We start from the raw sequence: 25,128 nt of genomic DNA, 5'->3' as shown, positions 1-25,128 counted from the left end.
ATTCCTTATCGTAACAGCTTGGGAAAGGCTGATAGAGAGTTGAAAGGAGTAGCTACAGGTCACAAGCTACCACTTGATGACACCTGCTTTCCTCATTGTAGCATGGTTAACACAGTCAATCTTATCCCTCACAGGTTGCTGTCCCCATGAGATTCAATGGTAAATCTGGCGTTGAAGTCCGGCTGCCAAATGACCTGGAAGATTTGAAAGGATACACATCTCTTTCTTTGTTTCTTCAACGACCTGACTCAAGAGAAAATGGGGGAACTAATAATATGTTTGTAATGTACCTCGGGAAGAAAGATGTAAGTATTTTTTTGAGATTTTTCTTGTTTTTAAAACAGAATATGGTTTTGAGACGTGACACAACTGTGTCACTGTCATTGGCATAGCAGGAGGAAAGCCCACCAACACATCAACAAACTCCACCACCTCTGATGGCACCACAGGGGGCCTCTTGTCAATCACAGATTGTTGGGTGCTGGCAGATCTGGAAGCCTTGCCCTATGAGCCCAGCATGTGGGCACACGTGTGTGTACACGTGAGCACAAACACACCTGGGGTTAAAGATCAATACCTCTCCCCACACAACCAGGGCAGCAATCTCAAGGCTTCATGGAAGTCAACAGTAGTTTTTCCTCACAGAATTGTGACTGTGTCCTCTTCCTCAGAACACCCAGCCACAGACCATTCCTCAAGTCTGTGGGGTGGGGACTATTGTGGATGAGGACTGGAGCGAAATGAAGCCTCTCCTGCCTAATAAATAAGAAATCTGGTTGCCTCATCTCTTTATAATTCTAAATTCTTTAAACCACTACTGTTACAGGCATTTTGAATGGTTCGTTTTAGCTTTTAATCCCTCTCTTAAAATACATTTCTTTGACAAATGTCAGAGGAAAAGGTAATCACTGAGTGGGTTAGGATACAATGGTTGGAAAAGAAATGTCTGAAATACGGTTCTCAAAAATTCTGGCCAATTAGGAAATGGTTGGTTGTTACTAGTGGACATTCCTAAATCAATACTATCATTAATCACTCATGCTTCAAGGTGTTGGTACTTTATTTGTAGCTTTTTTATGACATGACTTTTTGCTTTGTGCTATGACAAAAATGCACATTACATTGTTCCTTCAACAAACTTATACCGTATACCTACTAGGTGCTACACCCTATATTTATGATAAACAAAATTTATTTCTTGAATGTACTTGTTGTATACTTAAAAATTACTAAAATGGTAAATTTTCTGTGTATTTTACCACACTTCTAAAACATTTGTTTTGATCTCAAGTTGCTCACATTCTAACATGGAAGAGAGACACATACATAGCTGACAGTGAGGATATAGGGTGCTGGGTATTATAACAGAGGCAGACACAAAATGTTAAGAGAATGTTATATGGTATGAGGAGGACAAAAATGCTTATCTCCCCTACCAGACTAAAACCTAATGGAGACCTGAGTCCATATCTGGTTCATCTTTATGGCAGCTGCTTGGCAAATATTAAGTGAATGGGCAAGTGAATAAATGAGTGTACTTTACCATGAGCAAAAACAGCTCAGCCATTATTAATTAAGTGTTCTGTCTGTATTATGCTATGCAAGGAGGCACCTCATTTATTCTGCCTGCAGAAGGCTTATTGAATAAGACCCATTAGTATTTGAAATGCACTCGCTTGGGATGGGAAGTTGAGAGAATATAGTGTGCAGAGTGCTCTGAGGTGGCCTTTGTGTCTCCAGGCCTCCAGGGACTACATCGGCATGGCAGTTGTAGATGGCCAGCTCACATGTGTCTACAACCTGGGAGAGCGTGAGGCTGAACTCCAAGTGGACCAGATCTTGACCGAGAGTGAAACTCAAGAATCAGTTATGGACCGGGTGAAATTTCAGAGGTACAAGTCTGATAGACTACTGCTTTGTGTTAATCTGACCTACACTCACCAAACTTCCGTTGTATGTGTTGGTAAACCCCATTTTTAGTACCTTGACTTTGATTTCTTCCACTTTTGCATACGTTTTTCATATAACTTTATTATCTAATTTACTTTTAAACAGAATTTATCAGTTTGCAAGGCTTAATTACACCAAAAAAGCCACATCCAGTAAACCAGAAGCAACTCAACCCCATGACATGGATAGTGGAAATAGCAACACACTTCTCAATTTGGATCCTGAAAATGCTGTATTTTATGTTGGAGGTTACCCACCTGATTTTAGAGTAAGTGTAAATATTATTTCACTGAGTGAAAATATTTAAATTTTTATTTGGTATAATGACCTCACATCTCTATTTTAATTATCAATTGTATATAAAATGGTTTTAAATATATATTTTTAAATCATATCCAGTGACAATAGCTAAGTCTAACTGAGTACTTCCTATGTGTAGTGATCTCAGCTTAAGTACGTTAATTTAAATAAGCATCATTATCATCCCCATTTCACAGATGAGGAAACTGACACAGAGAGGTTGAATAACTTACCCGAGATCATACAACTAGGAAATAGCAAAGCAAGGGCATCTGGCTTCAGGGTCCACATTCTTAACCCCCATGCTTTATTGACAGTTCAAGGTGATACAACTGTACTATTTTTTGGTCAACCTGATTATTGTCCTTCATTCACTTAGTGGAAGGTTTTTGTTTTTTCAGCTTCCTAGTAGACTGAGATTCCCTCCGTACAAAGGTTGTATTGAATTAGATGACCTCAATGAAAATGTTCTGAGCTTGTACAACTTCAAAAAGACCTTCAATCTCAACACAACTGAGGTGGAGCCTTGCAGAAGGTAAATAAAACCAGAAACTAGTGTCTCTGTAGCTGTGATGTTGGTAACTTGCAGTTATATTACATATAATAAAGGCATGGGCTAGTGAGATGCTGTTGATGTCACTGGTAGCTTTGGGCCAGTAGTTCCTAGATTATGCTTGCATGCAACACTGCTAGTCCACCTCTAAAATCTGATAATGGCAATCTTTTCCTCATTTGTATAAAATGTCAGATTGATAAATAGAGTTTTCTCAGTTTTTACAAAAACAAGTCTTTCTTAAATTTTTTGTGCCTCCTACCACAAAATATTCAGTATTAGATGGTACCTGATTTAGGCACAAAATTATATAAAATTTACTGTAAGTTTCAAAAAAAAAAGAAATAGTGGTCCGCAGAGTACACCAAGACTTTCTGGGTACTCTGACACCTGGACCTATTTGAAAATTGCTGCCTTGAGCTCCTGACCTTCCCTATAGTTGAAAGGATGTAGAATGTTCTTATTTGGACAGACTATTTATTGCTCAGAATAAAATTATATTTCAAGTTAACAATTTCTTATGTTTCAAAACCTTCAGCTGATAGGTCATATCTTCCTAAGTAGATATTTCCAGAAAGAACTCTTGACTCTTCTCTTTTTTGAGCTAGGGTTTGATTATCACAGAGTACAAGGAGAAATAGCTGGCTGTTTTAACATTTTAAAGGTGTTTCCTCTTCTTTAACAAAATCATGACAGCTAGACTGCATATACTTTGCTCTCTTTTTCAGATAGCAGCGTCTCATATTAATAAGCACACTCGCGTGATGGTCCTTTGCTGCTGTGTTCTAACTTATAATAATTGATGTTGACAGGAGAAAGGAAGAGTCAGACAAAAATTATTTTGAAGGTACAGGCTATGCTCGAATTCCAACTCAACCAAATGCTCCTTTACCAATCTTTGTACAGACAATTCAGACCACTGTGGATAGAGGTTTGCTGTTCTTTGCAGAAAACCAGGTAATGTATAACAAACATCCAAATACTACCAAATATGTCTATTCAATTGAGCAATTTTGAGGTAACTAGGTTAGTATAAGCAACCAACTAGATCTGAAAAACAATGTGTGAATGTTACCTACATCCTTTCTCTTGGCCCAGTTCTGCTGTCTTTGGCTGTGGACTCAGGAATTCCTGTGTAATCAGGACTTTGAGAACATGCCACCAAAATGTGGGAGAAATCTCCCCTTTTCCCATTCTATTCTCACTGTCAGTGTTATTCATTGAAAACTACTCTTTGCCTGATAATCTTATTCTGCCTAAAAACATGTGAAGATTTCCTGGGATCCCTGAGAGCTAGACTTTGAATTCCTGCTGTTTGCATCTTGGTCCCACTCTTGCCAGGCTGGGCCAGACTGCCTCTTTATCAACTGACCCTTGACTTCCCAAATGGAAGCTTCTCTGTTTTCAAGCAGCTGAGGTTCCTAGAGGCCATTCTTAAGTCTACTGGTTTAGAAAAATCCAAAGTGACAGTCTGCAAGTGATCATCAGTGCCATCTGCCAGTAGACGGGCCTGGAGTTGACTGCCCATGAGAAAAGTCCCTTCTGTAGTGGCTCCACAGGAAACATTTCTGGAGAAATGACATCTCTGTCTGAGAACATGGGATTGATGAGGAGCTTGGGATTTCACCAGACCCTTTTACCTGCAGGGTGGGGACACAGACCTGGTCCAGCTCACCTCTCTGGCATTGGTCTGGACCCTCCAGGTGATTCCAGGGCTGAATCAGTTCTGATGTTTGGGAAGGTCCCAACCTGCCTGAAAATGCATAGAGCTGAGGAGTCACACTGCATCTTCAGGGCAAGGCAGTTGTTTTCCAAAACAAGGTCTTCTTTGTATACATTTTGAAGGTCTTGGAGTCTAAGGACCAGAAATACTACTTAGATTAAAAGAAAACTTACAAAATGCCATCAATAACCAGATAAGAGAAAATGACCTAATGTGCTGTTGTTAATTTGGAAGGCTCACTGCCCTCAGTGAGTCGAAGTTTTTCTGTTGTTTATAGTAAAAAGAACCTAACTGGCTCCCAAGGGCAAGGTTTAGGATGCAAATAAGGACTGATTTTCCTTTTAGAAAAGGACTCTGGCAGTAGTCTTCAAAGAGAGGGCTTCTTGTCACTAGAGAATGATGGTATAAGAGCAAAGCTTCAGGCCCTACATGAGAAATTCCTCAGCTTATCTTTCCACTAGGGAAATGTGCCTTACACCATGATGGGGATGCAGTAACAACCAAGATAGACAAGGCTCCTGCGCTCAAGGACCTGGTATTCTAGAAGAGAAGACATATTAAACAAAGTTATGCTCATTAATTGGTTCATTAATTCATCACAATGGCAATGAGTGATGGAGAGGAAAAATTTGCGGTGGAATGAGGATGCATAACAGAAGAGAGTTTCTTGAGCAAAGGATGCCTAATCTGAGACCTTGAGGACAAGTAGAAGACAGCATTGAAGGAGAGAGGGCAGAGGATGATCCATGGCGAGGGCGGGGGGTGGCGGGACACAAGGGAGTCATGAAGAAGGCCCAGAGGAGGGAGGAGGGAAGGCAGGGAGCACTTAGGGACACAATGGTGGCCCATGTGCCTGGGGCACAGAGAGCCAGAGGGAGCAGCATAGAGAAACAAAGCTGAAGGTGTGGTCAGGACCTCACAGCATCTGCTAGGGAATTAGAGCTTTATCCTAAGAGCAAAGAAGAGTAATATGCTCACACTAGCATTTTCAAAAGACTGCTCAGACTGCAGGATTCGAGAGTGGACATGGGGAAGACAGCGACTATTGCCACGCAGTCCTGCTGAAGAAGTTGTGGCTGAGACTAGGTGGCATGAAATGGAGAGGGAGTTAAGAAATGGTGGAATTGACAAGATTTGGTTGGTTGGGAGAGAGAGGGAAGGATCAAGAATGACTCCTAGTTAGGTTTGTGGCTGCCTCAGCACGGTGATTAGTGGTGAGAGAGAAAGAGGAGAAAACAGTGTGAAGGGCTGAGACTGGCTGGGCAGGTGGGAGGCATGTCGATCATAGGTTCTGTTTGAGGTATCCTGAATTTGAGGTATCTGTGAGTCCTGCAAGCAATGAAAATAAGGTAGACCTGGCCCTGAAAAGACAGATCTAGGCTATAGAAACACATTGGGGCTTCCTGGGCTCATACCTGAACCAAAGCCACAGAGTGACTGTGATTGCGAGGCAAAGAGAGTGGTAGGAAGAAGAGGTCCTTTGTGGGACCTCCGAGGGGCCCTCCGCACTTCAAGGAAGGTCAAGGGGGATGAGCCGGCAGATGAGGCTGAGACCCAGGAATAAGTCAGAAAACAGATGGTGGGAAATGTCTGGGGTTTAAGTAAGATTGTACCTCTGTCCAAAAGGTAGCAGTCATATTTTCAAATGATATTAATGATCTGTATCTTTTTGGTTTCCATTTTTGCATGCTGGTTATGGATGGTATGAAATAAAATCATGATACTAGCTAGCATTTATTGTGTCCTTCCTGTGTGCCAACCACTGTGCATTATGTTTAACATGACTTAGCGTATTTAACCATCACACCCATCCCAGGAGTTGGGTATTACAGTTCTTTGTCCTTTTAACAAAGGAGGCAGCTGAAGCTGAGAGCAGTCTGTGACTTGAGAGTGACTTGAGTTCCAGACTCTAGCTCTTCTTCAGTCGGGTCTTCTAGTAATCTACATTGTTTCCATGCTCCAGGATCACTTCATATCTCTAGATATAGAAGATGGCAGTCTCCTAGTGCGATACAAGCTGAATTCAGAATCACCAGAAGAAAAAGGAATTAGAGTCATCATAAACGACGGGAAAGATCACTCGGTACATCCTTTGAGTCTGTTTACTTGGATTGCTAAATGTTCTTAGTCCTTTAAAATTAAGTCAGCGCCCAAAACACTTTTCTCTTATCAAATGAACTTACAGTTATTAACTGAGGGACACATCCTTTTAAAATTTGAACATCTGGACATGAAATATACAACATATAAATAACATGTAAAACATGATTAATTTTGAATATAAACATTTCTATTAAAATGTTTTAATATTATATTTTATCCAAAAGTGCTACTGCTCAGAGTCTTCCTACCGTTTATATAACTGAATCTGAAGGAAGTCAGATCGTAATAGCTCTGAACCGCTGTGAATAGGATTTTTTTGTTTCCCTTTGCTTGCTGATTCATCTCTCATTTATCTCAGATTCAGATCAGAATTGGAAAAGCCCAAAAACTTATGAGGATAAGCGTGGCTCGTGAAGACATTAAAATTAATGGTGAAATATTTGATTTCAGCACATATTATCTGGGAGGAATTCCAATTTCAATCAGGGAAAGGTAAGAAGACATGATTTTAAAAAAAAAAACAGAAGCAGAGGACTCTCTTAGTGCTTATGATTGCTACTGATGAGTTTACTTTTTTTAATTCCAACAACAAGCACAAAAAGTTAACTTCTCAGTATTAACAGTGTTAGCCAACAGGGTAAAACAGGCTATAAATACTGGATAATGGGACTGGTCATTTGAAAGAGGGGGTGAAATGGGGGAACTGTGTGCCTCCCCCCTTGTTATTCTTGGGAGGAGAATAACCACCAGGAATATAGTTCATGTTGACAATGTGCCATTTAGAATGGAGGTTGTGGCCCTGGGGTCCTTAAAGGCAGTATTGGAGAGCGCAGGCAGTCCCATGGCCCGAGGAGCAGCACAGGGCACTGAAAGCTGGGGCTGCTGCCTCCAGGAAGCATCTCCTAGAATGTAAGGCACATCTGTATTACCTGCCCCCTTATATGTTATCAAACATGGAACAGGTGCATAACTGTTTCTCAGATTAATGAATCATGAATGAATTAAATTAATTTGAAAAGAAGTAAAACTTAATCTGAATGAGAAAAAAAACACTTCAAGAATGCACTTAAAAAAACTTTTACATTTTGTTAATATTTGAGGCCTCCCAAAGGCTTTTAGATAGCTGATGATGATATAGGGAAAGAAGAGACCCTGGAAGGGTTAGTACAGCCTCATGACTAAGCTAAGAGTGCTCCCAGAATGTTTGTTTTTGATTACTTTTATATGAGATCTGACTTAGCTTTTTTCCTAATTTGTCAATCGTTGGAAAGAGTACTAGATGTGCTTTATAAGATGTCGTGCACAAGTATTCTTTCTTCTAGAATCCTTATACATTTGAGCATCCGTCCATCCTTAGTAAGGAGGCACTAATCTTTGTTTTAAAGTTGTCAGTGAGAAAAATGCAAAAATGCAAGTGAGAAAGCTTAGCATTTTAATAGAGTTTGAGAGTGAATGTCTTTACTCCTTAAATTCTTTCAACTGGAAAGGACCTTGTAGATCATAGTATGTAACCTCTGAATTTTACAGGTGAAGAAATTGAGAGCCAAAGAGGTGATGTTAATATTTAATATAATCAATATTAAATAGCAATTGAACCATGGATAGCTAGTTATCAGTGGTCAATAATCTTGATTTTATTCAATTAAATGTAATAAAATAGAGTAACTTAAGGTAGTCAGCACTACTCTGCACATCTGGGGTCCTCGTTTATTTGTTCATTGCACAAGTATTCGTTGAGCGTCTAGGACCTCAGGCAATGTGGTGAGTGTTGGGAAGACAGTGATGAACAGGGCAGAGCCTCAAGTCTAGGGGATGGCAGACAGCATGAATGTGAGGCGTGCCATGAGAGAAGAGGCTTGGGTGTTGGGGGCCAGAGAGGGAATCTGATCCAGTTGAGGGTATCAGGAAAGTGGTCTCTGGCTAGATCTGAAAGATACTAGCAGTCAACATATGTGAAGAGCAAAGAGCTAGAGAAAGTGTGAACTTTCAAAGAACTAAAGGACATCGTGAAGCAGGCCAGGGATAACACGTGGGCTGGTATGGGAAGCAGGGACTAAAACACAGAGATCTTGAAAGTCACAGTAATGAGCCACAGGGGGGACTTCAGTAGAGAAAAGACATGATCAAATTTGGGTTTTCAGTAGCTCACTCTGGTGCAAAGCAAAGATTGGATTAAGAGGGAGAAGGGCCAAGGCAGGTAGAGTGGTTGGAACATGAGCGTATTAACAGAGGTAAGAGCTGAGGGTGGCCTGACCAGGGAAATGGTAGTGCAGCTAAAGAGGAGGGAGTGGATTCCCAATATATTTAGGACAGCAAATGGGCAGTACTGCATGGTTGCTTGGGTTTGGGGAGTAACGGAGAAAAGAGCTCCAGAACAACACCTGGTTTCTGATCTGGCACTTGGGCAGATGGAGAGCACTAGCGGAGGAGCAGGGTGATGAGGTCGATCTGAGACAGGCTGAGTTCCAGAAGCCTGAGAGACAGCCAGTGGAGATGCCCAGAAGGGGTTGAACACAAGGCCTGGACCTCTGGAGAGAAGTCCAGGCTGAAGAAGGGGTGAATAAAGCTTGGGTATAGGTGGTCATTGAGGTTATGGGGCAGGTGGACTCGCCCAGAGCAGTGAGGAATTCTCAGAGGCAATACAGAAACCATTGATCAGTGGTTTGCTTCTGTGTGGTGTGAGCAGAAGGCCCCCAGACAGCGATGTGGGTGCAAGTCAAGCAAGGTCTACTAGAAAAGGTAGTGAGTGAGAATCAGAAAAAATGGTCTAGTTCTGGCTCAGCCATCAAAGAGTGATGTGACCTTGGGTTAAGTCAGCACTCACCCTTTTTTCACCTCTTCATCTCTATCCATTAAAGAAACACATATACGGGTATAGTCATGCATATACATATAGATATACATATGGAATTTTCCTAGTAATCTGTCTTAGGGTCTTCCAAACAAGGGACTGCTTCCTTTTTAGGGGCAAGTTTACACTTTGATTTTTGATTAAAATCACAAGAATATGGAAAATCCAGGGGGTTGAAGCCAGTCAAAAGATTTCACTGGCCTTTTATTCCCTCTCAAGGAAAATCCTAAGCAATATTCCACTGTTTCTGGCCCTGTCTTATCCCTCTGGTAACATCTTTGATGGTCCAGGGAGTCATGAAACCCCCTCTGACGTGGGTCACTGCGAGGGTAAGGTGGGCAGAAGAGTTCTACTGGTAACCCGTAGCTGAGCTTCTGGGGGCGGACTAGCAATTCTTTCAAAGAAGCAAGATGCTCTGATCCCCGGCATAAATGGAAGGCCCTTATAGACAGTTTGTTCTTAAACTGATGTGGAGTGAAACAAACTAGTGTCATCGCTAAGTAAAGTAGCTCTGACCAAGAGATGTAGTGGGTGTTCTGTTTTCTTCCTTCTCACTGCAGTGTATCTTCTGGGAAAGGGGATCCAGATTTTGGAGTGACTTGTTTAGGATTCTAGTCAGAAGTCACAATCTGTTAATCCCATCTGCTTCCCACGAGAAGAGAAAGTCATCCCTGAGAATGCCAGAGGGTCTCAAACCAACAAATTTTCCTGAGGGCCTACACCATTGTGTCGCAGAGTATAATAATAAAGCATTAACATGAAAATAATTTGAAAAGTGAAAATCAGTCAAGGATCCATTGAACATTGACTAAGTTACCCAACAGAGTTTAGGATTACATTTTGCTCTTGCAGCTTTCTGAAATCTGCCTATAGTGGGCTTGGACCCGGCTAAGCTTTGTGAATGGACTGCCCACGGAATGCATACATACCTTACGGTACTAACTCAATACCACAGCTGACACCCCTACACAGTCACCTCCCTCTAGCAAGTGTGTTCGTCCCCCGCATCCTGGAGTAAACGTGGAACTCTAGGCCCTCAGATGAGCCAGAGTAACAAGAACGCCCTGAGGAGTAGTGGAAATAAATCTTCCATTTTAACGTCTCTGCTGTAGGTAACTGTTCTGTAGGAGGGAGTGATGACCATTCCCAGCAATGTGGGTCCACAAACTGTGAACATAAGGAGCAAGGGCTTGGAGTCACACCAGCTGTGTGACACACTCACCACTCAGATCCCAGTGTGGCTGCTTTCCTGCTGCGTGACCTTTGGGCAGTTACCCAAGCTCCCAGGCATCCTTGCTCCTTCTGTCACATGGGCATAGTACCTGCCCGCCTCTCAGTGCTGTGAGGAGTCCGAGGGAGGAGTCAGCACAGGCCCGGCCGGGGGAGTGCTCAGTAAATGTCAGGTAAGAAAATATCTCCCTCGGAAGGTTTCTGTGAGGATGGAGTAATAGCATTCCACAAAATAGGTGCTCCTTGTCTGTCAGCCGCCTTTCTTTCCTGCCATCTCCTTCTTCCTTCGACCTGTTCTTCATGGAAAGAAGGACATCAGGCGATGTTGATGAGTCTAAAACATGTTGAAATCCAAGAGAGGATGGATCTAAATGTAGGTGGAAATAGACAAGCTCCAGGAGTTAATGTGAACTGTCCTCCTCTTCTGAGGCGAAAAGCCATGTTTGTAAAATAATTAAGCTCATGCTGCAATGCCAGTGGTTCCTTTCTTCCTTTTCCTCTTAATGAAATTTAATTTTATGCATATTACATGTAGCTCAACCGTTTATAATGAATTGAATAAAAATGAATGCTTTGGGGCCGGCCCTGTGGCCAGGTGGTTAGAGTTCCGCGTGCTCTGCTTCAGTGGCCTGGGTTTGGGGGTTCGGATCCCGGGTGTGGACCTTGCACCGCTCGTCAAGCCACACTGTGGCAGCGTCCCACATAAAGTAGAGGAAGATTGGCACAGATGTTAGCAACAATCTTCCTCACACACAAACAGGAAGACTGGCAACACATCAGGACCAATCTTCCTCACAAAAACAAAAACATAGTCCCATTGAATAAATGAGAAAACAGAGGCACAGAGAAGTTAAGTCGCCTGCTCAGGCAAAAGGGACAAGACTTGAACCTAGGCAGCCTGACTCCAAAGCCCACAGTTCTAGGGCAGCACTATCTTGCCTCTCAGAAATACCTCCTGAGTGTTCACGACCACTTGTCACATACGGTTCCAAGCACTTCCTGTGCATTACCTTGGTTAATCCTCACACTGACCCCTTGCCCAGGTTGCACAGTTCGGAGGTGGTGGACACAGCATATGAGGCCAGAAAATGCTTTCCATTGTTCCATCTTGGCATTGACTAAATACCAAGCCACATTGTTCATAATTGACTAGAACCAAAAAGTAACAGTTTGTTTCTTCTGAGTTTACAGTGGCTAATTTAAAAGGGAACCAGAAAAAAGCAAAAAGTTTCCTAGAGCATTCCTGGCTCTAACAAATTGTTTATCTATTAAGTTATTAATATATATTTATATACTATTTATAGGATATTGATTTGTTAATATACTTCTGATTCAGCATGCACTACCTCCAGGAGGAGGCAGGGGGAATTCTAGATATTGTACATCTTCCTTGTCTCTATACCTATTGGGGACACTGTCCATTCATCTGTCAACATTATTGTTGTAACATTAAAGCTGAGAATGCAGAATCAGGCAGAAAGGAAATAGATTTTCCCAGCATCACAAAATAAGTAGCATTGTAGAAATCCCATGAGAACAGATAACCATAAAATATGTACTTGTTTATGAGTGAGAAGTAGTAGAGAGTGCAGTGTTTCAGCTCCAATTCTCAGGCAAGCCTGGTATGGTACCTCTCTTCCCTTTTTTGTTTCCCAAATCAGGTTTAACATTTCTACACCGGCTTTCCGAGGCTGCATGAAAAATCTGAAGAAAACTACTGGTGTCGTTAGGTTGAATGATACTGTGGGAGTAACAAAAAAGTGCTCAGAAGATTGGAAGGTAAGTGAAGAGTTCAAAACCTTGCAAGGGAGTACACCCCAACGAACCCATCTTTGGTGCTCATTAACACATCAACTTTTGACTTTTTTCTGGTAGCACACAGTGTTATGGGGAACTGGCTCATACACATTCCCCACATACTAGCAAGGTACGGAACCTCTTCAGGTTTGCATATTAAATGCGCAGGAAAGTAGGAATACTAACTATACGTATAAAAACTTACAGATGATTGGTAAATTACTACGCACAAAAGCAAACTCTGTTTCTTCCCGAGGCTACATAAATCACATGAATCAGCTCAGGTGAAGTGACATAGGTTAAGATCCTGTATTTCAGCCATAAAATGATTACAATGCCAGTAACTTATTCCATATTTGCATTTCAGCTCGTGCGCTCTGCCTCATTCTCCAGGGGAGGACAAATGAGTTTCACCAATTTGGACTTCCCATTGCCCAACCTCTTCCAGGCCTCCTTTGGATTTCAGACCTTTCAACCTGGTGGCATATTATTACATCATCAGACACGGGTATGAAATATTGCATGAATATTGAAAAAGATTTAAACCTGACTCAAAGGTTGATGTCAAAAACAATAGAGAGATTTTGAAGGTAAATTAGTTGGGCATTTTATCTATCATCACACAGTAAATGCTATTGTATACTTCAACCATGGAAGTTATTCCCCATCCTGGGGTAGGTCCTAAAAGAAATCAGGCTTAGAAGGTACGTTATAGTTTACAGAATTGAATTTGTGTATATTCATGGATGCATTTTCATTCTTTTTAAATATATTTTATCAGTTAAGGTGAATTAGAACTGTTATAAGTAATAATGTAGCTTAAAGTTTTAGATCTAAGAAAAAATCAGAATGTGTCTCCATTATTCCTTTTCGATTCCACAAAAGAAGCTCCTCAGATTCCTTTTTGCAGCAGCAGCAGCTAGTTGGGCAATATTTATATCTGGGGAATAGGAGAAAATAAGGTCCTTTGCTCATTGTTGATATGTGACAGAGCCACGGAAATTCTCTTCAGAAGGAGGTACCGTCTATAACTTAAGATTTAGCTACTGTGGTTACGTAGGCGTAGAAGTCAACTAATACTTTGAAATCTCCTTGTGGAACGAGAAGGATTTTAAAATAGAAGAAATAAAACACTGTCCTTCTTGGATTTCTTTCTTAAGGATAGCCGAGCATAACAGACATCTAGTCTTTGTTGAAAGGAGGGATGGTAACTGACTCTGTAGATATGCTGTTTTAAAAGGCCTCTCCTCTCTTGACATCTTTGCTCATCAGCCTTTAGACATCTTGTTTTGAAAACTAGCCCTGAAGAAGTACATGCTAACATTTAGATTGTGAGAATCATTTTTCCATCAAAACAGGATGTTTTGACCTAGCTCTTTTGACACCCAACACTTGTTTCCTCTGCCAAGCGTAGGGACACTTAGTACACAATATACAAAATGGTCAAAAGCAAGTGGAAGAATTAGCTTAGCAACAGATGAGTTCAATCTTGGACAATGCAGGAGTCCTAAAACTACCTGAGGAACATTTCCCGCAACTAAGAAATACTTATCAATTAGCAGTCTTTTACCCAGGTCATAGTAAATATTGCCAACTGAAAAAAGTCAGCAGCAAGTGAAACTAACAATGGTTGCAAGCACACACTGTAAAAATTGTTTCAGACTAAAAAAGCTCACTGAAGAATCACATCTTGTTGAAAACTGCAAAAATTGCGGTTGGTGGAAAAAAATCAATAAGCTTAAAATGACAACTGCTAAAACTACACTTATTTTTTTTATTAAGAATTGACAGAAAGAATCAAATCATCTTGCCAAAATTTAGATCCGTAGAGTTTGACACTGGAAAGTTGAAGTTCCTAGAAATTATGACCAGAAAATTAAAAATTCATAATGGCTGAAGAGAAGATGTCACTGATATAAGCATATGTGAAAAAATTCACAAATCAAGGCTTCATTGTAAAATTTATTCAGAAAAGAATTGATCCTGATGAAAATAACTTCAGCAAGATAAAAGTGAAAGTAGACAAACTTAGAAATGGTTTAACTGTTTTATATAATTGATGGAGAGTTTAATTGGTTTATGAATGTAGGTCCATAAAATAATTTTGACAAATTCACCAATGTTGAAATAATTTGCATAAGTTTTTATATTCATAAACATGGAGTCAAAATATTCAAAAATAATCTTTGGATCAAAATAGCAAAGTCAAAACATTTAAGTCAAATCATTCTGGCTGTTTTATACATAGTTTTGATTATAAATTCCGTATTGATACATTCATAATCCTTAAATGCAAATTAATTGCATTGAATGGTATACTCTGTGATGATTTCAGACAAGTAGCCTGCAGGTCACCCTGGAAGATGGGCACATTGAACTGAGCACCACAGATAGCAGCAGCCCAATTTTTAAATCCCCACAGACGTACATGGATGGTTTACTGCATTATGTATCTGTAATAAGCGACACCTCTGGGTGAGTGGACTGGCACTTCTGCCAGAGCTCTAAATATTTTTACTTTATTTAGTTTAATGGAATTTTCTAGTATCATTTATGTGAAATATTTGTCCTTGATGCTGACACTATTTTACTAGTAAGACTTGGCCTTCTTCCTCATTCTGTATCAATTTCCTCATTACACAAATCAGTCATTCATCGGTTGCATGGATAAATAATCTGGTACATTCAAAATGGGATAATGAAACAGGAGCAATGAGAATGAAACAGCCACAACTGTGTACAACAACATGGATGAACCTTACAACGTAATGCTGAGCACAAGAAGTCACACGTAAAAGAGTTCATCTCTATGATTTCATTTATGCAAAATTCAAAAACAGGCAAAATTAATCTATTCTATCAGAATTCAGGTAGTGGTTATGCTTGGAGGGGGAGGAAGGCTAGAGATGGACAGGGAGCACCCGGCGGGCTTCCTGGGGTGCTGGTCCGCGCTGCTTCTTTATCTGTGTGCTGGTGTTGTTGGTCTGTTCACATTGCGAAAGTTCATTCAGCTGCATACTTAAGGTATGTGCACTTTCTGTACATATAGAATACTTTAACAAAAATATTATGTGCAAAAAGGAATACGTGAAAAAAGTTAAATGCTCTTTAAAAATAAGTCTAGTTTAACAAGTTATTTTAGGTAAAAGAAATCGAGTCAGAGTCAAAGACAGTAAGTTGACCACAGGACGAGAATCTTTATTCCAACAGTCTCACTCTTTTTTTGCTTTCCTCCTCTTTCAGACTCCGGCTTCTCATTGATGACCAGCCTTTGAAAAATAACCAAAGGCTACAAGGCTTCTCAGGTTCCCAGCAATCCCTGCGTTTGGGCGGGAGTCATTTTGAGGGTTGTATCAGCAACGTTTTCGTCCACAGGTGTGTGCCCTTTTCTGTGTGTGTGGCCGGTGAGAACGGCCTGCTGCGAGGGAGGGCGTATCATTGGTCAGTTAGCCGAGTCGAATTCCTCACCTTGTGCTGCACACGGCTCTGGTACCACCACCTCGCCAAACACCCTCTTGGGCAAGATACAGACATTAAAAACAAACTAACAGAAACGCATGGGCCCAGCCTCCCTTTGTAAAGGATCAGCTTTGGCACATAACCTTGGAAAAGGTCTAATTAAAATTAACTTTCGGATTATGGCCCTGGAAAATATTCACCCTGAAATTTTATTTCATTTTAATCAAGATTATGCGCTTAGATTTAATCAGTGCTTCCTGGATTTTGAGGCCAAGGAATTGCACGAACGGGTGCAATGCCAGGAAACCAAATGCCCACAGTGGCGAATGTGACCTTTCACAGAGAGAGTGGAGCCTGGTGCTTGCGTGCAAATGTTTAAATGTTCTTTTCTTTCTATACAAAATGATCATTTTTAGATAAGAGATGAAACTCTCCCCAGGGCAGAGGGAGGGCCCAGGACTGGTCAGGAACCTCAGACAGCCTGTCAGGAGCTTGTGGGCTCCTGTTGTCCATCAAGGTTCGGACAACAATCATAAAATTAAAGCAGAGTACCTGTGAGACTTTCCTCCTCAAATGCAGTAAGATAAATCCTTCCAGAAACTCACTCTCCTGATGTTCACCATCAATCTGGATCGTAAGTGCCTGTGTTTCTCCTCTCTGTATATTTCATTTCCATATTTCTATATGACACCCATCCCAAAGAAAGAACTATAGTATTCTGGCTTTGCCACAATCCTGGCTATTCAAAAAGAAAAAGAGGGGCCAGCCCCATTACCTAGTGGTTTAGTCTGGCACACTCCACTTCAGTGGCCTGGGTTTGGTTCCCAGGCACAGACCTACACCACTCTGTGCAGCCATGCCGTGGTAGTGACCCATGTACAAATTAGAGGAGGATTGGCGACAGATTGGCAATAGCTGAGGGTGAATCTTCCTCAGCAAAAAAAAAAAAAAAAAAAAGGCAGGGAGGGAGAAAAGTTTCTCCAGCCCTTCTGCTGGAGTTTTCAGGGAATGCAGGGGTGGGTACAGCACATCCTTGTCCCCTATGAGCCGAGTGCCTCCTCTAGATGTAATGTACAGGTAGGAGATGAAAGTTTACCCAGAAACCATGACAGTAAGAATGTGTATTTTTGAAATAAGTTCTTCCTGCCGATGCGTCTTCCTGGATGCGTCAGAGTTTGGCATCAGCTTTCTCTTCTGCCCTTGTTCCAGGTCATCGCAGAGTCCCGCAGTCCTGGATTTGGCCAGTAAATCCACGAAGAGAGAGGTGTCCCTGGGAGGCTGCAGTTTAAACGAACCACCATTTCTAATGTTGCTTAAAGGTTCTACAAGGTTTAACACAGCCAAGACTTTCTCTATCAACGAGGCAAGTGTTGAAACCTTACAGTGGGTTTTGATTCTTTCCAGAGGATTCTCAGAAGAGAATCCTGCCTCCTGGTAGATGTAGGGGTGGGTGGGGCGGAGGGAGGGGTGTAGATCACCTGGTCCTGTGGTGGTCAATGCCTCTAGGATTGATGGGTCAGCAACAGTAGGATTACACCAAAATGTCAAAGCGGTTTCCTTTTAGCTTTTATTTTGTACCTTGATGAAAATTTGGCAATTTTTGCCGTCATAGAACAAATAGAACCTTGACAGAGGTTTCTCAGTCTCTGTAGCTGATGTCTTGCTCGTTTGACTCAGGTATGATGATTATCCCTACAATACAGAGGCCACGCCCCTTCTCCTCCCCACAGACATCCCTCTGTCCTGCCTCTTAAGACAAGATGTACACATGTACACAGGCCTTGCTGAGACCAATGTGGCTTCACCTTGACTGCAGACTAGAAACAAATGGGAAGCTTTTAAAATCCCAACACTCAGGTTGCATCCCACCCAGTTAAGTCAGACGCTCTTGAGGTGGGTGCAGGTGGCAGGCGTTTGTAAAGCTCCCGGGTGATTCTAACATGCTGCAGTAAGAGAGGTTGAAAGGAAATGAACTTCCTTGTTTGGAGGAGTGGAAGCATCCTAATGAAGTGAACAGGGTTAGGGCTGAAAGAATTCCTCACTCTGCCTGAGGTCAACAGTGTGACCTCCCCACGTCTGAGGTTACAATTAATATGATTAATGGATAACATTGAGCACCTCCGGTGTGCCAGGCGTTGCACTAAGCTCTTTAAGTGGATTTTCTTACTAAATCCGCAAGTAACCTTGTGAGAGAAGTACTCTTGCTAGCCACGTCTTACAGAAAAGGATGCCAGGGTTTAGAAAGGTAAGCTCCCACAGATGGAGGTGGAGTCACAGTTCAAACCTCGGCACCCTGACCCCAGAGCCTGTGCCCTCTTCAGAGCAGTGCACTCCTGTTCACTCTCCACTTAACAGCAGCCACATGCTGCCTGTCTGCCAATATTTCCCTGCAGCACACCGATTTGGTGGAGTTGCATAGATAGTACATAATAAGAAATATTTTATGCTATTAAGAAGAAATATATTTCATAAAGGGTTGTCATTTTACTGTTATGAAAAGAACACCTTTAGAACTGCCCTATCAGGAATGAAGTCATATATTCATGTTTTCATTGTAAGGCTGAAAGTTACTGGGAGACTGAATTAGCACAGCGATGGTGGAGATAGAAGAAAATGGTTTCAAAGCTATTTAGAAGATAGAATGTACAGGACTCAGATAATAATTGAATGTGGGTGGCAAGGGAGAGGCAGGAGTTAATATAATTCTGAGGCATATAATCTAGTTATTGGATGGATGGAGATGCCATTCAGGGAGATGGGAAAAGGACAAGTACTTAGAGGGAAAGTGAATGGGTGGAGTTTGTGGCATATTGAGTGAACAGGTGCCTGCAAGACATCCAAGTGGAGAAAGCTGACAGGAGACCATCAGGTGTCTCTGAGTGGGCCTCAGCAGATAGGGTGGGACTGGGGTTATTGATGTGGGAGACACCAGTGGACACACTGTATGTAATTTTCCCCCTGTTCTGTGCAAACCCCCAGGTTAGATGGAATACAAAATTACTTCTGCCTCCAAAAGCCCAATAGCAGGGAGAAGGCAACAAAGCTTTGTGGAGTCAGACTTCCTGGGTTTGCATCAGGCTGTAGCACTTACTAGGAGGGTGACCGTGAGTGATTTTATTTCACCTCCCTGTGGGTCTATTTCCTGCAACTTAAATGAGGATATATAATAGTAATATCTCATGGTGTTGTTGTGAGGGTTAAATGAGGTAATAAACACAAAACACGTAGAAGGTGCCTGGCACGTGGCAAGCACACAATAAATATTAGCTATTATTATTATTACACACTAATAACCTACGTGAAAGGGACAAAACATGCTACAGGAGTGGTGTGGCAGGAATTTTCCTAGAGGAGGTAACAGATGAACTGGGTCTACAGGAGGGGTGAATTTAGATAAGTAAGAATTATTGCTGTGTGAGCAGAAGCCCTAAGCTGGGAGGCAGGATGTGGGTGGAACTCCTAGGTCCAAGACACGTCGCATACGTTCTTTCTGATCTTCATAAGTCTTCATACTGCCTCTTTCAGTTCTCACCACACCCCTCTGAGAGCAAAACAAAAGGCCAAATTTACAGTTCAGGAAATTGAGTGTCAGAGAGGTTAAAAGAAAAAAACCCAAAAACTTGCCTAAGAGCACCCCGGCAGTAAATGGTAGAATCAGAATTCAGATTAGGGCTGTAGCCTCCCAGGAACGTGCTCTTCAAGCCACATCACGTGGCCTCTATAGGCTTGGAAAGCTTGGTGAACAGGGCCAATTTGGTGGAGAATGGATACTCGGGGAGGTAAGCTTAGAATCACACGCTTGAGCCAGATCACGTGAGCCTCAGATGGCCTGATGTAATTTTGACATTTTTCTACAGTCAACATGAAGCCATTGAAACGAGTACCATGTTGAAAGATTAATAAGCTTGGAGCAGCCTGTGGGATGGTTTGGTTTAGGAAAGTTCTAGAAACAAGGAGTCAAACTGGCAAATGACGACAAAGGTCCAGGCAAGAGAAACAGGGGCCTGACTCAGGGCAGAGGGACTGGGAGTGAAAGGGAAGAAGTGGAAACAAAATCTGTCACAGAGATGAACAGAGGACATGGAAACTGAACGCATGGAAGAGGCAAGGAAGGTGGGCATCCAGGATGACCAAGATGTGAGGCCTGGGTGCCATTAAGAGAAGAAAGGAAAAGTTGGTGGCAAAGGGTATCTGAAACTGTTCATCTTGATGTTACTGCTACTGACACACAAAGAAGAATCTTTCAGGGAGAGAGTGAGGCCCAGGCGGGAAGCTCCAGTAGGATCCAGGTTTGGCTGGATTTTAAGTAGTTCATTTAACTTTCTGGTGGGTATGACTGAACATCCCCACTCAGCAATGAGTATTCACAGAATGTGTTAAATAACTGGTATCGAGCATGCATTCTGAGCATCCGACCCGGGAACTGGGTTGGAGAGGAAAACGTGCTCTTGAAGGAATGAATTTGTTGGGAAGCCTTTAGCTGCTAGCTCCAGAAAACTGCAAAAATGGCTTAAACAGTAAGGAAATCTATAGTGTCATAGAACGGACAGTTTGGGGATAGGTGGGGCTTGAGGCCTGGCCCTAGCCCATCAGGACTGCGTCTGCTTCCTCACAGTCGTCTCAGCTCCAGCCTGTGTGGTTCCAGGCTTCATTTCCTCACGGGACATGCAGAGCACCGTAAGCGCCGATCTGTTGCCTTTCTCTGTTAGCAGGGAAGTTTCTCAGAGGCCCCGCCCTGCTACTTCCCCTCAAGATTCATTGGCCAAGAGGGCCTCACGTGTTCATTTCCTGACCCAATCTCTAGCTTGGTCAATACCTGCCCTTCCCTTTGACGGATGGAGATCTCCGCTGAGCTCTGAGCCGCCAGGGAGGGGCGGAGACACATCTTCAAAATCTGGGCTCTGGGACCAGCTGGGTGGCGCAGCGGTTAATTTCGCACGTCCGCTTCTAGGCAGCTTGGGGTTTGCCTGTTCGGATCCCGGGTGCGGGCATGGCGCCGCTTGGCAAAAGCCATGCTGTAGTAGGCGTCCCACATATAAAGCAGAGGAAGATGGCATGGATGTTAGCTCAGGGCCAGTCTTCCTCAACGAAAAGAGGAGTATTGGAAGTAGTTAGCTCAGGGCTAATCTTCCTAAAAAATAAAAAAAATCTGGACTCTGCAGCAGAGGAAAAAGGGGGAAGGGCTGAGAGTCTCTGTTTCTTCCAACAGTTATTCTAGTCACATTTGATATTTGTTATGGTCATTTTTCTGCATGAAAACTCAGTCCTGTTGAAAAATTCAAAGCATCGTCCAGCTCAAGACAGACTTCTGTGTGGAGGTCAACTCTGATGAAAGTGGGAACTGGCTGTGGTCCCCCCACCTCTGTTTCCTGCTCTGTTTTTTCACTGGCCTACTGTAAAAGCCCAAGTGAATGGCCCAGAGGGGAAGTGGAGGGCTGGAGGCTCCATGTGCCACTGGCTGGCTGTGCAGGCCTCCGTGCTGCTGGCCAAACGCTGGCTCTCTCAAGGGACACTGTGGTTCCTCTGTGATGGTGAGGAGCTCCGGATGTCCACTGGTCCCAGGAGCAGCAGTGGTCTGAAAGGAGACCAGAGGTGTGCAGGATGGGAATACTGTGCATCCTCCCCCAGGGAGGAATTCATCTCTATTGAGTTCATCTCTGAGGATCAAAAGTAAAAACTGAGCAAGGCGCTCTGCAAGATAATATTCTTCCCTCTTTCCCCTGGTAATGAGCTGTCCTAATTTTTGGCTTCTCTCCCATGCAGCCATTGCAGGACACACCAGTGGCCTCTCCGAGGAGCAAGGAGGGGTGGCGAGATGCTCAGTCTTGCCCATCACCTCCCAAGGCCCAGGCAAGTCATGGAGCGCTCAGGTTTGGTGACAGTCCCACCAGCCACTTGCTGTTCACAGTTCCCCAGGAGTTGCTGAAATCCAGGTATTATTTAATTTTCCTGCACCCACACCAACTCAGAACCTGACTCTGCGATTCTACCCCAGGGCAGGCTAGCCGGCATGACAAAATGCACCTGTCCCTCAGGGAAGTAGTACTGACACTCTTGTGAGAAGAGGTGCTGGCCAGCACAGGACTTGGGGTGTGATTGCCTGAGTGCACTCCCTCCCCACAGCTGGAGTGCACATGTTACGTGTGCTACTCAGAGGCTGGGACAGCCAGCGAGCCTCTGGTTTAGAATTGACAGTGTTCTAAAAATACAGCTGATATTTCTTTCCAAGCTGCTGCTTATTTCTATGATAAATCACCTGTCTTCTCCTGCATTCTGTAGTCACAGGAAAATCATTCTTTTAGGTAGACTCAGTGCCAGATAAATCATTTTTAGGGAATACATTTGGACTTTTTGTGCTAACAAGTTGCATCTTTTTGAGAGGAGGAGGGAATGAGCAGAGATAGGATGTCAGAAAAAAGTAGAAAAATAAAACTTGTCATTTTTATGTGATTTGAAGGAGACATAGAAAGGTGCCAAAAATTCCTTTATGATTTATCTACAGAAGGAAAATTGCCCAGGGGTCAAAAGGACCTGGCTTTAAGACCTCGCTTTCAATCCCACTCAGCCATTTGCTGGCTGTGTGACCTCAAGCCATTTGCCAGTTCAGGTCCTTGGGGATGCAGATGTCACGATGGAATTAGATATGCAAGAGATTTATTCTTCCTGAGGAAGATAAAGGGGGAGGGAGCGGGAGCTGGCAGGGAGAGCCTTCAGCTGAGACGTGGGCCTGAAGCCTGTGAAAGGAGAGGGGAAGGAAGGAGGCCTGGGTAGGAAGAGCGTCAGATGGCAGTGCAGCTCTGGGTGGGGTGTCTGCAAGGAAAGATCTCCCCTTCAAAGAGTCCAGTGTTGGGCATGAATGGCCTGGCTCTAGCTCTGCTGCTGAGCTCAGACCTCAGCTGGGAGTCACCCGTGTGCCACTGCAGCTGTCCTGAAGGGAGCTCTGAGCCGCAGCTCCATGGCCATCACGGGCTGTTATTCAACGTTTTTGAGCCTAAGCTGTTTCTCCATAAACTTGACACAATTATGCTGTCTCACCTGTTTTCACAAATTACTACCTCTCTTCCAACCTCAATTTTCTCATCACTTAAATGGAGTTGACAATGCTTTCCTTGCATGGAAGACAGGTAATAGCTTATGAGCTGGCCTTTGGACACCCACTCAGTAAGCCAAGTGCATGATTCACAGGCTGATGTGAAGGCGGAAAGGGGAGGGGCCCAGTTCTGAAGAAGAATGCCGATGCCAGCAGCTCCAGGTCTCCAGGGGCCGCATGGAAAGTCTTGGGATCCCTGATTTGCCAAAACTGTGCTAGTGGGAGACTAAGGCAGGTGGCAGAAGTGGTGTCCCTTCAGTTATCAGCCCATCCCGGGGCTACCTCTTGGCAGGGAGACCCCACTGCTGGTCACTGCTCTCTTGGTTAAGCTGACGTTAGTGACAGCAATCGCCCTGTAGATGCTCCCTGGACTGCCCTCTTCCAGCCTCCTCTCCCTCCCATTTTCCTGGTCCTGCAGCTTCTCCACCAGTCCTGCCCTCAACCTCCCTCTGCAGCCCCTTTCTCTGAGCACATTCAGTGTGGTGAGTTGTCTGGCTTCTTCTGATGATTCAACCCCAGCACCTTCCCATCCAATGCTAAATTAGTGTAATAAATGGAAAAAGTAACATTTTTAAAGGGAAAGTGAAAAAAATAATCATCAGTGAATAATTTTTTAATTATTTTACTCCCAAGGATTGTTGCAATCAGAGTGTATTTTCAGGATGTTGCAAGATTTGGACTATTCTATTATTCTCATTCTGATTTATATTCTAGCAATTTTTCCTCTTCTTTAAAACACTGTACCACTATTTTAACCTTTTGGTGAATGTATAAAAATGCTGCTTAGCTCTCTGTCTTGCTGTCCTGTCTTCCAGCAGTGAGGAGTTGTAGCTACAGTTTCATATGCTGGGATTGGAACCTACTGCCGTCTTTTTTGGGTGTTAGTCTTTTCTGAAAGAAAGCTGCTTTAAGAAATAGTTCTGGAAAGCAGATGTCAAGTCTGATAACCACGCTCACATATGTAAAGTGCTTTAATTCTGTAGCAAGTCCTAATATCCTCCTTCAATTGGCTAACCCTCGTTCTCCAGACCTCCACACAACACACAGATACACGAGAGAAATATTGAGTGGTGTCACCATCTGCTTGGTTTAATTTAACAAATAGAGATTTCTTTTTCATTTTGAAGAATGTTACCCTCAAGAAAACTTGCTCATCTGAAGAAGTAAAGAGCATCTCAGTTTTTTTCTCAGCTTCACAGTATTAAAAAGCAAAGAGAAGTAACAGTGTAATTTTTTTTCTTCCACTTCCTGATTCTACCTCCAGATTTTCCATTTACCATCTAATTCAATTCAGTAACTGTTTTTTGAGTGCGTACTGTGTACCAGGCTCTGGGGATACAGCGTTAAGCAGGAAAGACCCAATTCTTGCCCTCTGTCTGGTGTGCGCTTAGACATAAACCGCAGGGAGTGGGTCCACAACAGCCTGCTGATACCTGTATCTCCCACCACCTCCTCCCACTGCACTTTTAGGCACCCCCTCAGTGCATCCACACACCGTGAACAACTCAAGGAAGGAAACCTCCATCACTGCATTCCCACTGCCCACCACAGTGCCTTATACATACTAGACACTCATTAAATATTTGTTGAATGAATGAATGAATGGATGGATGGATGAACGAATGATAAATGTGAGTTTTCATCGAGAGTGAAGCTTGCTTAGCTAGATATGCATATGATCTGTAACCACCGTGCAACTGAATGTTAACTTTCATTCTCTGCTTTTACTGCATGATACTCACTTAGCTCGTATTCCATCGTAGGTGGGGTATTAAGGTCCAAGAAACACAGTAGTGGGTGGGAGAAGGCAGATCTGTTCTTCTGTGCCTCTGTGTTAAATATGTCTTAGAGAAAGAAAATGCTCACCTGATGCTAAAATCAAATCCTTCTTATTCTAGTTGTCCCCGACTTCTCACAACTCCCTTCTTGCTTGTATACAAAATGCATCCAGAATGCATATTCACTGGGTTTAAAAAGTATAGGCTGCTAAGTGAAACAAGCCAGTCACAAAAAGACAAACATTGTATGAGTCCTCTCATAGCAGGTACCTAGAGGAGTCAAATTCAGATAGA

The 25,128-nt window shown here is 42.9% G+C and overlaps 1 protein-coding gene across 3 annotated transcripts in view; it reads left to right on the top strand.

Annotated features, from left to right (window-relative positions):
- LAMA3 (laminin subunit alpha 3) overlaps positions 1–25,128 on the top strand; it is a 255,342-nt gene that overhangs the window by 218,732 nt on the left and 11,482 nt on the right. For all 3 annotated transcript variants that reach the window (XM_044774483.2, XM_070513304.1, XM_044774484.2), the window contains 13 exons: positions 135–305; positions 1,741–1,892; positions 2,056–2,218; positions 2,652–2,785; positions 3,616–3,760; positions 6,490–6,609; positions 6,988–7,121; positions 12,372–12,489; positions 12,875–13,015; positions 14,843–14,982; positions 15,751–15,882; positions 17,176–17,329; positions 21,730–21,899. In XM_044774483.2, the coding sequence (XP_044630418.2) occupies positions 135–305; positions 1,741–1,892; positions 2,056–2,218; positions 2,652–2,785; positions 3,616–3,760; positions 6,490–6,609; positions 6,988–7,121; positions 12,372–12,489; positions 12,875–13,015; positions 14,843–14,982; positions 15,751–15,882; positions 17,176–17,329; positions 21,730–21,899 (1,874 nt within the window). The remainder of the gene's footprint in view (positions 1–134; positions 306–1,740; positions 1,893–2,055; positions 2,219–2,651; positions 2,786–3,615; positions 3,761–6,489; positions 6,610–6,987; positions 7,122–12,371; positions 12,490–12,874; positions 13,016–14,842; positions 14,983–15,750; positions 15,883–17,175; positions 17,330–21,729; positions 21,900–25,128) is intronic.

Source organism: Equus asinus, chromosome 7, assembly GCF_041296235.1.
Source record: "Equus asinus isolate D_3611 breed Donkey chromosome 7, EquAss-T2T_v2, whole genome shotgun sequence".
Taxonomy (NCBI): Eukaryota; Metazoa; Chordata; class Mammalia; order Perissodactyla; family Equidae; genus Equus; species Equus asinus.
Note: the sequence above shows the minus strand (reverse complement) of the source record. Positions and strands in the feature narration are given on the sequence as shown.